At 36.2% G+C, this 17,743-nt stretch overlaps 1 protein-coding gene across 1 annotated transcript; it reads right to left on the reverse strand.

Annotated features, from left to right (window-relative positions):
- Positions 1 to 506: 506 nt before the first annotated feature.
- LOC149839454 (sugar transporter ERD6-like 7) lies at positions 507 to 10,671 on the reverse strand. Its single transcript, XM_090004132.1, has 12 exons — positions 10,555 to 10,671; positions 9,157 to 9,221; positions 8,972 to 9,064; positions 4,136 to 4,216; positions 3,949 to 4,033; positions 3,691 to 3,737; positions 3,534 to 3,596; positions 3,386 to 3,445; positions 3,042 to 3,095; positions 2,893 to 2,952; positions 2,663 to 2,777; positions 507 to 968 (listed from the first exon to the last, which is right to left on the reverse strand). Exons 1-12 carry the CDS (start codon positions 10,658 to 10,660, stop codon positions 814 to 816), a joined length of 984 nt encoding a protein of 327 aa, XP_089860258.1. The 5' UTR covers positions 10,661 to 10,671; the 3' UTR covers positions 507 to 813.
- Between the last annotated feature and the right edge of the window lie 7,072 nt (positions 10,672 to 17,743).

The raw sequence follows: 17,743 nt of genomic DNA on the forward strand, positions 1-17,743 counted from the left end.
GCCCTGGTCAACCACCAAATCGTTTGAAAAAAATAATAGCTTTTTAAGAGGTACAAATTTTTTCAAAATAAGTGATAAAAAGATTGGTCAAAGTCAAACCAAAGACCAAAACCGGACTGAGTCGAGCTAGGCTGGACCAAATCCGAATCCAAGTCCAAAGTTCAATTGAAAAGCCCCTTGATGGCCTTGCTCTTTAAGTCAACTCTAAACATTTAAACTCAATGTATTTCTCAAAAAATGTTCAATGTGGGACTAAACATATTTTATAAAGTATAATTTTCCTCCAAAATCTATTTCCCAAAAAACTAGGCAAAGAGAGGGTTATTTGGCCAAGAGCTTGGCTCAAAAGGCTATAATTTCGAGTCAAATAACAACAAAAGGTACACTAAATACATGAAAATGGATCATATATGGACTTCCAAACTCTTTGTATACATCAAACAATTGGCTGGCCATTTTCTACTGCCCCAAATGCAACCATAAATTAAAGCCCAACAGCAACTATATCATGGTAATCAAAAGAATTGCAATATGAACATCTACAATCTCAAGTACATATTAAAAAATGTTGCATAAATATATTCTTAATATTTACCATTGTAATTAATCCATTCCCAGCTCATCTTATACATATGAACACAAACAACGCCTCTAATATAATTGGTTTCCTCACTTGTTGCAGATAGCAGGCTTGACAAGGTGGTGGAGCTAGCCAAAACGTTCATTGAATTCATATCTTATCAATCAATAAGAAGGAATAACATTTGTTTATGCACCTTTGTTGTGTCTAATCTAAGTTGATGCACAAGATTTCTAATTAACATTGTCAACATTCCTTGAGCAGAATAAGTTGAGTGGCTCCATAGAGGCTTGAATCTCCTCAAGAGTTCTTCCTTTGGTTTCTGGTACTAACTTCCACACAAACATGATAGCTAGTGCACAAACTCCAGAGAATATGTAGAATGTGCCTGTGAATTGAAGGCATTTCAGTTTCTTTTTATTTATTTTTTTCAACTTGGAGTAAATGATAATTTATTGAAAATTATTTGCTTTTCTCTCTCAAAAAAAGATAATTCATTGAAAATTTGATCTTAAGAACAACTATTCTTATTTCTTTTAGGTATTAAAGCTGACTTGAAGGCATAAATGTGCACTAGATAAAATGGTTTAATAAGTTTTATATAGATCTTATGCTAATTTCATCATATGGAGACATTACTTCAAATAAGCTGGTACAAAATTGCTTCTGAGGAAATAAATATCTTCTCAAAAATATAATGAAACTTTGACATAGCAAAGGGCTAAATTTTTAAGAAGGCGGATGCAATAAGATGGATGGATGAGATTTATCTTTAATCGATGGTTGGAAAGGGAGGGAAAAACAAATATTCTTCAAATAAATAAGGGGAGAGGTGACTTGTGTTCAAGTAGTCCAAGTTTGGAGGACACAATTTTATTTATGTCTGTGTTATCAATTCTAACTTGGGTCTTGTCTTGGTGTTTTTCTTCCTTTTAGTCAGATAATTGATGTTAGAATGAAAATATTCAAATCTAGTGAAAGGTTTGACCAAGTAAAATTTGACTCTTAGAGTGGTGAATTTAGACTCAATTAGGACTTTGATCCAAGTTGGATCTTGACATGGCAACACCAAAGCTGAAAAATATGGCAACAGTGAAACATAGTTCGATATCATACTAATCTAACTCAAAAAAGTCACTTGAACAGGGGTATAGATTGAACCAGATGCTAACTGATAGCTTGAGTTCCAGCTGACCTTTGAGGATGTTCCCTTTTAACCCCAATGAGGAGGCATACACTTTGACTAGTTGAACATTTAACCATTAAGATTGAGTGTTGTCACCTCCAAATCCATGCCATTAGAAGTATTTTTCAAAAAGACCAAGGTCAAATACAATTATGACAATTTATAGACATTTTTTTCCAATCCAAGATCTTAAGACAAAACCATGTGAACTCCATTTTATTGGAATTTGAGTGGGCTTACATTAACCATGATCTCCATATATACAACTCAAGATGACATCACTAAGAGAGTGGATTTAGGGTTGTTACATTTGACTTCAATTTTTTAGCAAATCTAAAAAGTAGTGTCTTTAAGGTTGAGGGCCTAGGAATAAGGATCATTAACTTCAAAATTTCCTTTTGAGGAAAAAGTCTTACATTAGGAGGTTAGACCGTTAAAAAAAATCATGTATATTAAATTATGAGGAATAAATTATTTTAGATCAAACACCCTTAAAATTTACTTGCCCAAAAATCATGTAGATTTGTTTTAAAGTTAAAATTGTCACAATAAAGGTTCTTTAATCAAATGCCACTTTAATCATTTCATTAATATGATTGCCTGAGTGCATTATATATTAAAAGGATGGATGTTATGTTTACCTCTCAAAAGTTTGTTTTTTTTTAACTTTTGGTTGCCATTGCTTTTAATAGATATATAGTGCTAAAGCTTTTCTTATTCGTACATTCTTCTTTTATGCCACTTATCACCCATTTTCTAAAAAAAATTGAAGTCAAACATCTTATTTCATAATCTAAGTTATTATTGAATTTTGACTTTAGCTTTTACCATCATAATCAAGATTGTTTCTAATGTATCATTGCTCTTTCTTCCCCTTTTTAATCTCTCTCTCTCACCTGTTGTACTCCAACTCTCCAAACCAGAAAATGTGTAGGTAGTAACCCAAGAGCAAAACCAAAACGTCAAGGCTACCAAACTCCCTGCCATACCCTTTATATTTATAGGAAACATCTGCAATACAAATTATTAGGTAGCATTAGGCTTGTGATACTTTAGTCACATCAATTTTAATTTGCTAAAACAATATACTAAATGATTGTTTTCTTGATTCTGAGTAACATCTTACCTCAGCCATTATAACCCATGGTATTGTACAAATTCCTATTGAGCAGAGGGCAGCATAAACCTGATTGCAGCGTTGGAGAGGGCCATACAGATCAACAAGCACAAACAAATCACAAATTAATTAGATATCCAAAGGTTTTATGTTATTACCAATATGCCTGTTAGGGCTATGATTGGAGCAGACTCCTTCAGCCAGTCGTGGGCCTATGTCAAAGAGGAGAGAAACCCATAATTAAGAGAGAGAGAGAGGGGACGCTTTTTTTGTTGCCAATATCACTAAGGAACCCCTAAAAAAAACTAGATATACTTCGGCATCTGGTCCACTCATATATGTTCTTCACAGTATGGTGCTTCATATAAATTCTAATAGGTTGCTTCATCTATATCTATTTTAGATTCTCAGATGTAGGTTCTTATAAACAGCCAACCGCAAACATGTTGGCCCATTTTTATCCTTACTTTCTTCACCCCATGAATAGCTGGGTGTTGGGTACCTTGAACAGAAAAGATGTCCCAACTAGAAAGCAGCCCAAGCATGTTCCCGTAGTGCTAATCTGAAAAAAAAAGGTCATGTCAAAATATTTGCACTGCTCTTTTGAGAATGATTAAAACACAAAGGAGTGATGAAATCGAATGTTTTACCAGTAGGAGTGGTTTCCTTCCCACTTTATCCAATAAAAGTACAACCAGTAAGGTTGCAAGCACCTAAAGATGAGAAGAAAACATTTTATAATATGGGATTTATTTAAGAATTGATTCATTAAAGGCATCAAAAGAAAGCTTAAGGAGGCAACAACACCTTAGTGACAGCAGTTGCTATTGTTCCAGATTTACCAGAAGAAAAACCTGATAATATACACATAGATTATCTGAAAAGCCTAAATTGAGATAAAATGAAGGAGTCAGCTTGGTGAATGAGTTAGCACATGCTGGACAAGACATTAGTGAAATCGGTGATCCAAAAAGTCTAAGCACAGTGTGAGTCAAGATCATTGTGAATTGGTTTGTCTAAGGTCCTTTGAATTGGTTTTAAATTATGAAGCTTTTAGTAACCAACCTGCATCAACAAAAATCTTTGTTGTATAAAACTCAATTGCACTAGCCCCTCCAAACTCTTTAAAAATCATCAGACCAACGCCCACCTGGTTACCACAAGATCAATATGCAATAACCAACTTTAGCACAAAGCTGAAAAACCACATCTTTAATAAAGAAAGGAATGTGAGACTAAATTGTATACTCACAATGATTGCACGAGCATACTTCCTCTGAAATAAATCCGGTATTTTAGCCTTAGGAAGAAGTGATTGACTTTCTGTGTAATCCTGCAGGTTAGTAGCAGTAATCATTGAGCATGTATCAAATCTTCTTTGCAAGTATATAATAGTCATGTCATCGTCAAGCCTTATCCCAACTGCATAGAGCTACCCACGTTTTTCCATTCTCTCTTATTTAATCAGAATCTATCATTCTATAATTTGACATGTAAATGAAAATATTCACAGAACTCCAAACTGATGGAATTCGGTTTAGTGCTATACATGAGTTGAGGAGGGTTCAAGCCATTGCTGTTCGAGTTTGGCTTGTATATTACAAACTCAGGCTTGAGCTTGTTTCAAGCTTGACAAGCTCAAGCTTAGTTCTTGGGAGCTATACATAGATATAGTTTCTACCCTACTGCCAGCCTATCGGGTTTTTGAAGAGTTTTTTCAATGTTTTACTTAAATCTGACAGTACAGATGTGTTCTACATGCTTGATTTTACAGGAATTGACTCTTGGATCATCTGATTCTGACATGCAGGTAGCTTTTTATAAGATTTAAAAATTGACGGTCTAAAATTTTCATAAATATTGAAGACTTAAAAAATCACGTTTTTTTATCGAAAAACATGATCCAAGTATCTTTTCCTAGCAAATAGTCCATGCTAAACACACCTGTAGGGTCAGATTTGAGAAAAGCAACCCAAAAATGCCCATTCGCTTGTGGTAGGCCAGAAAAGTGGTAGGCAGCTAACTTGCTAAATGAAACATGCTAAATGGGGTTTTCAACTTTTGCGGAGCTTTTTTCATGATTCTGACCCCATAGATGTGTTCAGCATGGTCAATTTACTAGGAATCAACACTCGGATCATGTGTTTTTTTATGAAAAATATGATATTTGGAGCCTAAAAATTTTATAAAGATTTTGGATATAGAAACCCACCCATGTGTCGGAATCGAACGCTCCAAGAGCTGATCCTTATAAAATCAAGTACGTAGATCACATCTATACAGTTAGAATTTAAAATAAAACAGAAAAGCCTGGAAAACCCATTTAGCATGTTTGTATCACTATATATATGAGTGGGGGATAGCTTTTAAAATAAAACAGAAAAGCCTGGAAAACCCATTTAGCATGTTTGCATCACTATCTATATATGAGTGGGGGATAGCTGCTTACTCTGGTTCATGCCTACGAAGCTTCTGAAGTTTTGTTTTCCTCAAATTTGGCCATACGAATATGATCTACATGCTTGATTTTATAGGAATGGACTCTTAGATCATCAAATTCTGATGTGTGGATAGGTTTTATAAGGTTTGAAAATTGACGGTCTACAATTCTCATAAATATTCAAGCTGAAAAACTCACATTTTTTCATCAAAAAAACATGATCCAAGTATTGTTTTCTAGCAAATCGACCATATCGAACGCATCTGTGGGGTCAGATTTGCGAAAAACACTCTGAAAACCTCTGCTCTCTTGTGGTAGGCTCCTAACTTTGATAGGCACCTACTCCACACTATATATATAGTGAGAGAGAGAGATCCACCAAAGCCAAGGAAGGTACAAACCGTCCAAACCACCTTTATATATCAATTGTAGAAGTGTTTTTTCGCAAATCTGGTCATACGGATGTGATCTCCATAGTTGAAAACCTAAGAACCAATCCTTGGAACAAAACTTTTGGATGCATAAAAAAGGTTTTATAATGTGCTAAAACACAACAGTTTAATTTTTTAAAATTTTCTACATTATAAAAACCCTATCACATGGATGTGGATGCGGGTATGAGATACGATGCAGATTCACTTGGTACAATGTGCATTTTTTAAAAATTAGGATTCGGGGACACGACCATACATACATTATATATATTTACATAATTATATATAATAATAATATATATTTTTCATTAAAATTTTAATTTATTTATTTATAAGCATACTTTTTTATTGTGTCTGACACCGTGTCATGCGTGTCAGACACTGTGTTGGCCGTGTCCTGCACGAATCACACCGAAACTCGTGTCTGGACCCGTGTCATGTCATACCCACACATGATTCACACCTTGAGGGGTGTGTCCCTGTAACATAGTAAAAACCTTATTTATGCATCAAAAAAATTTGAACCAGGGATTGGTTCCTAGGTTTTCAACCATGGGGATCACATCTGTATGGTCAGATTTGCAGAAAAACACTTCTAAAATTGGTATATGAAGGTGGTTTTGACAGTTTGTACCTTCGTTGGATTGTACGGATCCCATTCTCTCTCCCTCTCTCTATATATAAATGAGTAGCCCCTAAACAGTTTATGTCCTATATCATCCCAGACATCCCTAAAAACATAGTTGTATGTAATTTTTGCTTGATCCAAACCTGTAGCTGTGTTACCTATAGTTTACTTAGCAGAAAACATATAGTAGATTAGGTCATTTTCATTTTTAGATGTGTTTTTAGAGTAGTAAAAAATTTACAGCTCATATTGCACTAAAAACTTGATAAAGTAAAAGTCAAAGTTTCTTGTCATATCAGTTGAATTCAAAACATGGGTTTTAGTGAATAAGCACTAAAAACAAAGTTGTATGTAATTTTTGCTTAATCCAAACCTGTAGCTGTGTTACCTGTAGTTTACTTAGCAGAAAACATATAGTAGATTAGGTAATTTTCATGTTTAGATATGTTTTTAGAGCAATAAAAAATTAACGGCTCATATTGCACCAAAAACTTGATAAAGTAAAAGTCAAGGTTTATTGTCATATCAATTCAATTCAAAGCATGGGTTTTAGTGAATAAACACTGATTAACACATCCAGAGGTTTGGATTAACCAGAAAAATGCATGCAACTATATTTTTCAAAGGCGCCTGAGGTGGTCTATGACATAAACTGACTGGGAGCTACTCATTACTCAACATATATATATATATATATGAAAATTAATGGCCCAAAATTTTCATAAATATTCAAGGCTAAAAAATCATGTTTTTTGGTCGAGGAAACCATAAATATTTGGGGTTAAAAATATAAAAAAATAGTAAGAAAACACCATGTTTATACAAAAAATACATATATAATAAAAGAAATAAGTAAAAAATATAAAATAAAGAAGAAAAACATATTTAAGATTTTAAAAATAAATAAAAACAGTAAAAATAATTGATAATATCACGAGAATATTGTGATATTCTCGTGATAATATCCCGATATTATCAAATTGGCGATATTTTTAAAATATCACGGTATTTTACCTATATTATCATTCACTGAAAATACAATGATAATATCACGATATTTTGAAAATATCACCGATATCTATGACAATGGAGGAAACACAATCCAAATGTCGATTCCTAACAAATCGACCATGCTGAATGCATCTGCAGCATTATATTTGCACAAAGACCTCAGACACCCCATTCACTCGCTATCAGTGCTATTTCCTCTCTCTCTCTCTCTCTATATATATATATATATATTAAATGTTAAATGTTAAATGTTAAATGTTCAGTACTAATGAAAGCATAGAACTATTGAGTAAATTACCTTTTCTTCATATGACTTTTCAATTGAGCAAACCTTAAGGATGTGATTTACATGGTCTATCTACTAAGAAATGGGTTTTAAATCATGTGATTGTGATATTTAAGCAGACTTTCTAAGGGCTTAAAAAAACCAATGGCCCAAAATATGAAAAAATGTCAACTCACAAAGTTATCTTCTTATGCCAGAAGAACATGATCCAAGTTTGATCCTTAGCAAACAAATGATGCTAACACATCTATGTGATTTGATTTTCAGCTCAACAGTTCCTTAGATTTATTAGTACATACTTAGCCTACAAACACATGCATGCGCCACGTGCGTACGCGCGCGCACACACACACACACACACACACACACACACACACACCTACGTTACATGGACATTTCACTTAGCATGTGTATCCCTTATCAACACGATATGACGCTCGAACACTTCATGAACATGAAAATGACACTTCATGGACACAGTCAAACCAGATTCACACAGTCAACATTGTGTCATTAACTTTATGTAATTTCTTTTATGATCTTATTTATTTTTTCATATTCACTTGAATTCTTTTTCTTTTAAAATTTATCATCAATTACATTACATTTCAATTTCAATTTACTTTTATTATTTGATGTTCCTAATTATAGCGATTTAGAATTGTTGTTTACAAATACACACATGCATACATTTATGTGTGTACAGCTGTGTTCCTGTGTCCTAATTACTGAAAAATATTGAATCGTACCAAGTGAATCCATATCATGTGTCCCGCTCCCGCATCCGTATCCATGTGACATAGACACACACATATAGGGTAAATATTTGGTACTAATAAAGGTACGAAAGTCTTGAGCTGAAGATCAGAGCTGGGCAGAGGTTCGAACCCCTAAGCTCAACCTTAGGAATATAAAGGGAAACGACTACACGAAAGGCATTTTGCTGTGATATCATGTAAAAAATACCTTACTCATACGTAATAAACAAACTTTAATGACCTAAACTGATACTTAAACATAAACTTGTCTATCTGATCGAGCATATGTTAAGCATAAGCCTAACCCATTTTGTAAATGAATGAGCTTGACACCAAGCTTTAGCCAAGCCAAGCTTGAGATACTCGCCTTGTTGTGCACCTCTAGTTTAGCTTCTCAGGGCTTATTCACAGTTCACATGATAGAATGAGGCCTTAGTTGCAAGGAGTTTAGGCTGAGACAGTAACTACTTTGCATGAGTTCCAAATCAATCTTTCTACATTTGTTTGATCTATAGAGATGAGGTTATAAACCTGAATTTCTGCTGCTTCTTGAATAATATCAGCATCCTTCCCACGAAGAGTTTGCAGTGCTGCTTCAAACTCTTTTTTCCGGCCAACTTTTGCCTGTGGCATCATCCATATGTCATGCACAATACCAAACTATATATGGTCCACATATGATGTGTTCATGGTGTGTGTATGTGTTGCTAACTAACCAGCCATCTTGGAGACTCTGGAATGAAGAAGAGGCCTATGGATTGAATGATGCCTGGAAAAATCCCTGCAGATGGTTGAATTCATAATCAAATCCACTGTCAAAACTTAAATGCATCAAAGGGGAAATCTCTTTAATTTTGCATGCCATTAGTACCTTTTATTTACAAATTTCTTTCGCAAAGAATATAGAATATCAAACCTCTTTAGCAGCATATGTTGGGCCATAATTAAGTTCAGACAAATGCATGGGCTTATGTGTATGTGTGTGTGGGTGTGTGTAAGCAGGCCTGTACACAAGCATAAATAGAATAAAAATTGATACATGCCCCTCTTGAGCCAAAGGATCATATCTAGCCTCCTTGAGGACCACAACCATATTGTGTATTTTAGTTTGGGTTTTCCAATGTACTTTGGGTTAGACTATGTACTTGATTGGTTTGTAACATAGGTTGGATACTTTGTACTGGGGTTGAGATTTCTAATTGGATCTAGCAGGGAGTATTAGGATCCAATTATTGGAAACTTGTAAGGGAAACCTCCCATATGGTTATAAAGAGGGGCTGCTACTTGTACTTAGCTAATTCTGGATCAACACAATCCTTAAGAGACTTCTCTAGAATTGTAGGGTGCTTTGAGTGGCCTCTCCTACCACTAATTAGGAGAACTTGGGCTCCTATAGGAAGATTCTTCTTCCATGGGAGAATAAACTATCTAAGATCCACTGCACCTCACCTAAGCCTCTACTTTTCCCTGCCTTTCCTAACCATCTCTTTCATTTCCCTCCATCATCTCCTCATTCTCTATTAAAAAAGAATCCCTAAATTTCTTAAGTAGCTATGGCCTGGTATAAAAAATTCACGGTTAGATGTGTTGCATAGCTTGAAATCTGCATATAGTTACATATAACTTCTGTTGATAAAAATGAGTTAGCTGGATGGTCAGGTTGCACTATCACAACTGAGGGATCTCGCTTCAAATCCCATGAGGGTTATCTCCCAACTTACATATCCAAAAAAAAATTAATGAAAGAAACCGCTCGCTACCTTAAGCCAACTAGTTAGTGATTCTTCACATTCAATACTATGAGTTTAGCATACTTTGTACCATTTACCCTAGTCTTACAGAACTGGATTGAATTATAGAACTTCCCCATAAACTAATTTCAAATTTTTGTTGAAAAATATCTGATTTCTCATGATATTAAGTAAAAAACAAAACATTTTTTATAGTTATTTCTTTTTTCTTTTATTTTTCAAGGTTTATATATGCCAATATTTTCCTAAGATTTCCAAAGATTTTTCTTTTTTATTATCATGAAGTTTTCCCTGCTAAGGTTTTCCGGATGCCAAGATTTTCTGACATTATTGTAGAAATGCTTACATAAGACTGAAGCTTACCAATTAGTGCTAATGTGCGCCATGTGAGGATTGTTCCTAGTATGTAACCAATTGATGCTCCAAGCATTTGCATCAGCTGTGAGATTAGCAGGATATGAATAAGCATGAGCAAATAAGCACTTGGAAACTTGACGACCAGATATATTGGTTACAGATCATCAAGACCTGAACACCCCATACAACATGGCAAAATTTTAGCAGCCATGGAGAAGAGATTTGGTCATATTCAATATCACCAAATATTGGTGATATTGGATTTAAACCACAAACTTCTCCATGTTTGTGGTCCCAATCTGATGGATAGGAGACAGATCTTTTAACTAAAAAATGTGTAGCATTGTCTTCTTTCCATCAGGTGGGGAACACCAAAGAGCATATGTGTCTCGATCACATTCAAATATCACCAATATCACCCATTTTTGGTGATATTGAGTACGATAGGATGTCTTCTCCACACAATGCAAGTCCTTCCTCAGTTTATTGGAAACTTTCCCCTTGAAAATGGAAAGTGAAAAAAGAGAAGGTTGAGGCTAATGAGAGTTTGCCCATAAGGACTACCATCATCTGAAAGAGGCAAGTCGTGAAAGTCACTAAGTTGACGGAACATCATTAGTCTGAAACCCAAGGTTATGCATCCCTAGTAAACAATGGACTTAGGGTTTTATGCCAATAAGCTTGGTGAACAAGGCAGTTTTTCCTCAGTTGTCAAAGAGAAAGTGTAACGCCCCAGAATCCCGAACTTGTAATCTTTTAGGAAAATTTTAAATGTTTTGCAATCAATCCTTTTTCAGAGTTTAAAATGGTAGTTCAACGAAAAAATAGTGTTTGAAATAACAAGTCAATGGACCTTGGGTGCATTACAAACAAACTTTCCTTTACACAATAGATTTGTATCTCCATATAAGCATTGAAACCACATAGATTCAAAAAGAGTTTTTTGATATTAAAAGTTTATACAAAAAAGAAATTTCAAAATAAACCCTTATACAAAATTACAAAACATGCTCAAGAAAGAAACAATAGAGAAAGAGAGAGATATTGATATTATCATGTCATCGTGCCATCTCTTGTCGTACCGACCTAATCATCACATATACCCCATAAAATGGTTGGTCTTATAAAAATCTGATAGGTGCATAGATATCAAAATTCAAAACAAGACTAACATATATATTGTTCCTTTCGTGATGTGCAATTCAGAATAAGTAAAATAAGCATGATAATCTTGTTTCAATAATTAACTGTCCTGAGAGTGCGCACAGGAAAAACATAGAAACAACTAAGATTGCCCGGGGGTTTGTTATTCTATGTGTTTTGATACCCCGAACAATTAGCTGAGTCTGCTCCTAAGAGGGACGGTCTGTAATCGAGAGAGAATTCTCTAGAGCCATAAATGGCAAGGGGTGCATCCGATGTAACACCCCAAAATTTTGAACTTGTAATCCTTTCAAAATAATTGAAAGAGACTAGAAAATCCTTTGTTTTTTTTTCAGAGTTTTTGTGTTAGTAAATCAGCGAAAACAGTTTTTCGAAAATAACAGACAAGCCGACAACCTTGGACGCATTAGCGTAAAAACCTCTATTTCACAATAAATTGAATCTTCGCAAAACATTAAAAAACCATATGCATTACAAGAAAATTTCAAGTTTAAACAAAATAGGATTTCTCGAAGAAACCCTTATACAAAATGTAAAAACCCAAAATGTATCCAGAACGCAAAAAGCCAACAGAAATAGTGGGATCTTGAAGCCATTTTGCAATCGCGTCATCGCCCGTCTCGTAAACTTAATCATCACTTGTATCCATACAATGGGTCAGTTTTATAAAAAACTAGTAGGTGCATAACTAAGACAATATAGAACAATTATAGCATATACATTTAATTAATACATGATATGCAATTCAACAATACGACAAATCTAACATAAGCAGTTAATTAATATATGATGCTCAATTCAACAAGTAATGTGAACAAATGTGACATATGCATTAAATTCATACATGATACACAATTAAACAAGTGATGTGAGCAAGATAACTTTGTTTCAATATTAGCCGACCTACAGGTACGCATATGTGCGAAACGTAGAAATAGCTAAGACTAATCTGGGGGCTTATTATGTCATGTATTTTCGATACCTCAAATAGCTAGTTGAGTCTGCTCCTAAGGGGACAGTCGGTGACCGAGAGCGGATTCCTCAAAGGTGTACATGGCAACGGATGTATTCAACTTTTGCAGAAGTCTATGAAATCTACCACCTAGGATAATCTCTAGTACTCATGTCCCATAACTCCGATGACTGGGGACACCGAGTCATTTGCCCGAGGGGTGGTTGTTAACAACCTGTCCATCGGAGTTTTTATACTGATCCATCCTCTCCCTTGACGAAAATAAGATGCGAATAGATGCATCAAGTTTTATTTAACTGATAACCCATTATACATGCTTTGGTCTTTCAAACCAGCTCGAGCATCTTGCCTGTGAAGATGATCATCACCATTTATGTGATTTCAATAAAGTGTCAATCACATGTTTCGAGGTTACCACAAACCTCTCATCCACTCATCGTAATACTAATATGTTGCGCCTATCTAAAAGTATGGCTATGATGAGAGGGGTATTGGTTTCTTAAAAAAAAAAACCAACTCTATTATTTTATAAAAGAAACGATGCAACAAATATTTAATTTGACATAATCTAGTCTTTTTAAAACATTTATACATCCTTGTGTAATTTGCACGATATGAGATCGCCACAGACCTCTCATCCATTTATCGCAGTATCGGCATGTTGTGCATGCTTTACGATATTGTGTGATAAACGGGGTGTGGGTTTCTCAGCTGAACCCGCCCAAACACATGCTCATGCCCTCAACCGGGGTTATCCGAGTCATATCGAAAGCTCCAACCAAAGTTGTAAAACATTTCTCCCAAATGCGCCGACTTGGAAAAGCTTAGTTGTAATTTCACAACTCTTTGGCACAATCATTTCGGTCATTGTGGTCGTCATTTTATTGAAAAACTTGTCTTAAGTAGTTTCATTCTCAAGTCCAGTCTGAGTCCAGAAGCAACTGATATAAAGTGTCCAAGTTGTCATTTATTTAAGACTTGTGTTTTACCTTTCAACTCAATTAATAAAAGAGCTTCAAGGCCTTTTGAGGTCATATGTTCTGATGTCTGGGGCTCTGCTCCAATTGCTTCAGTTTTTGGTAGTAGATATTACCTTATTTTTATTGACAGTTATTTACGTTATACTTGGATATTCATGAAACACAAATAAAAAGTTTTCAGATTGTTTTAAAGATTCCATTCTTTTGTTAAAAATCATTTCTCTGAAAACATTCTCAATTTCCAATGTGATGGAGGAAAATTCTTTTCTAGTGATTTTATTGATTTTCTTCAACATAATGGAATAAAGAAAAGAGTGTCTTGCCCTTACACACCTCAACAAAATGGGATTGCTGAGAGAAAGCATCGACATATTGTTGAGAGTGCGATGAGCATGATGCACGATAGTAATCTCCCTATCACCCTATGAACAGAGGCTTTTCACTCTACAGTGCATGTGATAAATCGGCTACCCATGACGATTCTAGAAAATAGGTCACCATATTTTTCCTTGTTCGGCATACACCCCGATTATCATGAATTGTGTGTGTTTGGATCTGTTTGCTATGTTCACATTGACAACTCATTGAAACATAAGTTTCAGGACAAAGCCTTGAAGTGTAGGTTTGTGGGATATGCTGAAGACTACAAGGGGTATAGATGCTATGATCCATTGAGCAAACATGTCAAAATATCGAGAAATGTTGCTTTCGATGAGATGAATTTTGACAACCAGCCTGCTAACCTCCCTAATTCAAGTTCTAACGTTGAGGTGTACTACCCATGGTTAAATTTAGAACTCTTCTCCAACATTAGCGATGGATGTCCTACCGATTGCAGTTAGAAGGAGACATGTGTGAAATCGACATATGCATCCCAATCAGAAGAGGTTACTACGCAATCTTTGGAACCAGGAAGGTATAAGGGTGTTGTATACACCTGGCGAGAGAAGGAACCTCCATCCATCCCTTGTAAAATATTGATCCTCCTACTACTTCTTCATAGACGTTAGAGATTAGAAGATCCACTTGGACCCGACATCCACTAGACAAGTGGGTGAGTTATAAAAAAAATTCCTTGGATTTTCAACTGTTTTTAACGTCCATAAATAAAGAGGATGAGCCTCTCACATTTTATCAAGCCGCAAGTTCTAAAATATAGATTGAAGCGATGAATGAGGAGATGGAAGCCTTATATAAATATGGTACATGGGTAGTTGTGCCTAGATCACTAAATAGAAATGTGGTTGGGTCAAAGTGGGTGTACAAAATAAAATATAAATTAGATGGGAGCATTGAAAGATATAAAGTTAGACTTGTAGCCAAAGGATTCACACAGGAACAAGGACATGATTTTGATGAAACTTTCAGCCCGGTTGTAAAGATGGGGACCATTCATATCGTGTTGAGTCTAGCCATTAAACATGGATAGACATTAAGCCAGCTAGATTTCAAAAATGCCTTTCTGCATGAGGACCTAAAAGAAGAAGTTTATATGGAATGGCCCACCGGATATGCAGAACAAAATGCCAATCAGTATGTGCAAGTTGAAAAGAGCACTCTATGGCTTGAAACATGCTTCCCGTTCTTGGTTCGAGAGCTTTTCACTGGAGATACAGAGGCATGGTTTCTCTCGGTCTCTTCTAGATTACTCATTATTCATCTACAAGGAACAAAATGCCAACACTCTTCTATTGATATATATAGATGATATTATTATTACAGGGAGCTGCAGAGACCATATTGAGGAAGTAAAGAAATTATTAAATCGGAGATTCAAAATGAAAGATCTGGGAGATCTGCGGTATTTTCTTAGGGTGGAAGTTGATAAGACGTGTGATGCTCTTACCCTCACTCAACATAAATACACGATGGACATTCTTAGTAGGGCAGGCATGAAAGATTCTAAGCCATTGGCAACTCCAAGCATCATTCCTCAGAAACTGAGTTCTAAAGAAGGGGACATATATGAGGATCTCACTAGGTATCGTAGCATAGTTGGCATGCTGCAATACCTGACCTTTACTCGACCCGATATAGTGTATTCAGTCAATCAGGTATCCCAATTCATGCATAAACCTCATATACCGCACATGGAGGCAGTTAAGAAGATATTATGGTATCTAAAGGGCACGGTTGGTGATGGGTTGGTGTACAGGAAAAGTGAATTGAATCAAGGTGTATATGAGATTATTGTTTACACTGATGCTGATTGGGCGGGTGACCCAGATGAACGACGGTCAATATCTAGTTATTGTCGTTTCATTGGATCAAACATGGTCTCTTGGAGTAGTAGAAAGCAAAAGGCTATTGCTAGGTCGAGTACAAAGGCTGAATACAGGTCGATGGTTGTTGTAATTGTTGAGGCTACATGGATAAGGCATCTCCTAACGAAAATGGGAAAATTGATTGCTCGGTCACTTCTGCTATGTGACAATCAAAGTGCCATCAATATTCCTTTCAATCCCATTTATCATAGTCGAGCAAAGCACATTGAGATAGACCAGCATTTTGTTAGGCAAAAGGTTGAAGAAAAGGAGATTGAGCCTATTTTTGTGCGAACTGAAGAGCAAGTTGTGAATATATTCACCAAAGGGCTGACAAAGGATAGATTCTAGATGCTAAAAGGCAAGTTGTTCATGGTCCAGGACCATGTACAACTTGAGGGAGGCTGAAAATAAGTCGTATTTGGGTCTCAGACCCAAGTCGGGTCTGGGCAGAACTAGACCCGACTTCTGTACAGGACCGGATCCGAATCCAAATATACAATATTGTATTTCTATTTTTTATTAGAGGGTATTTTCATACCCTAAAAATTATGTACCATCTTAATACATATAACTGAATACAATGAAACGCGTTAAACCAATTCAGACGTGATTTCCTACAACCCCTTTTCTCTATATTGTTCTTCCTTGCGCATGTGAACGTGGAGATCATATTTTAACAGACCGGACGTACGTACCACCTAGGGCTACGTAGTCGAAGCCTTTCCATTATGCTGGTTTGAGAAAAAAACTCAATTGTGAATACACAAACGCAAAATACTTGTTTTGCTTTTCGAGATAGCGAACAATGCAAGCTTAAAATCTAGCATGTGAAATCCTTTTTAAAAACAGAGACTTGGCGAGGATGTGCAATTCTGCATCTTTACAACGTGACAACAAAGTAAATGATATGAAGCAAGGCTTGATATGCAAAATCACATATCGAGCTAAATAAATTATGCAAGCGATGTCTGATGTATGAAACCATACATCAGGCTAAATAAATTGCGTAAGCGATGTCCGATTTACGAAACCATACATCGGGCTAAATATATATGTATATATATAATATAATACATATAAGTTAAAAGTATTCCATCATTTATTCTTGTATGCAACTTTCTCCTATCTCGGAGATGGTCTGAATCTCTGAAAATTTTGAGCATAGGTTTTTAAAGGCTCATGCCTTAGTAAGCGTGTCACGTCCATTGTGGCGAATAGTGCGCTAAAAAATGGTTTTTATCGTGCTGCGAATATAACAATGTAACAAACTTAATTTAACAGAATAAGTGATGTTTGTGTCACAGGGGTTGAACCCGAACCCAATTCAAGCCGACCGGACCAAGTCGGACCCAACAAAGCTAGCTGAGTTCAGCCCGGCGGCACCTGACCAGGCAAGCCAAAGGGAGGGCAGGCAGGGCAACTCGGTGGCTTGACTGAGTAGAGCCCTAGGGTGCACCCTGACGGAAACCGAACCTAGGCATCAGCCTGGGGCTGCGAAATAGAGGGGGTGGGTGTTGGGTGGAGCTGGCTCAGTCCCTCCACCCGGCCAACCCAGCGAGAGGGGGAGAGGCAGATGGGGGGTTTGCCAAACCCCACCTGTCTTTCCAAAAAAAGGAGGCAGGCGCATCCTGCGCCTACTCTCCATTCGGTCAAAGGGGCAAGAGAGAGAGGCATCTCCCTCGGGCTGCCCCTTCTTAAAAAAATGGTAGAGAGGAGGAAGGAGAAGGTGCTCGGCACCCTCTCTCTTGGCGAGCTAGAGCCACTGCCATTTGTGGCTCTAGGTTGTCGGTGAGGGAAATACAGCAGGGGGG

Source organism: Nuphar pumila, chromosome 4, assembly GCF_984573655.1.
Source record: "Nuphar pumila chromosome 4, dmNupPumi1.hap1.1, whole genome shotgun sequence".
NCBI lineage: Eukaryota > Viridiplantae > Streptophyta > Magnoliopsida > Nymphaeales > Nymphaeaceae > Nuphar > Nuphar pumila.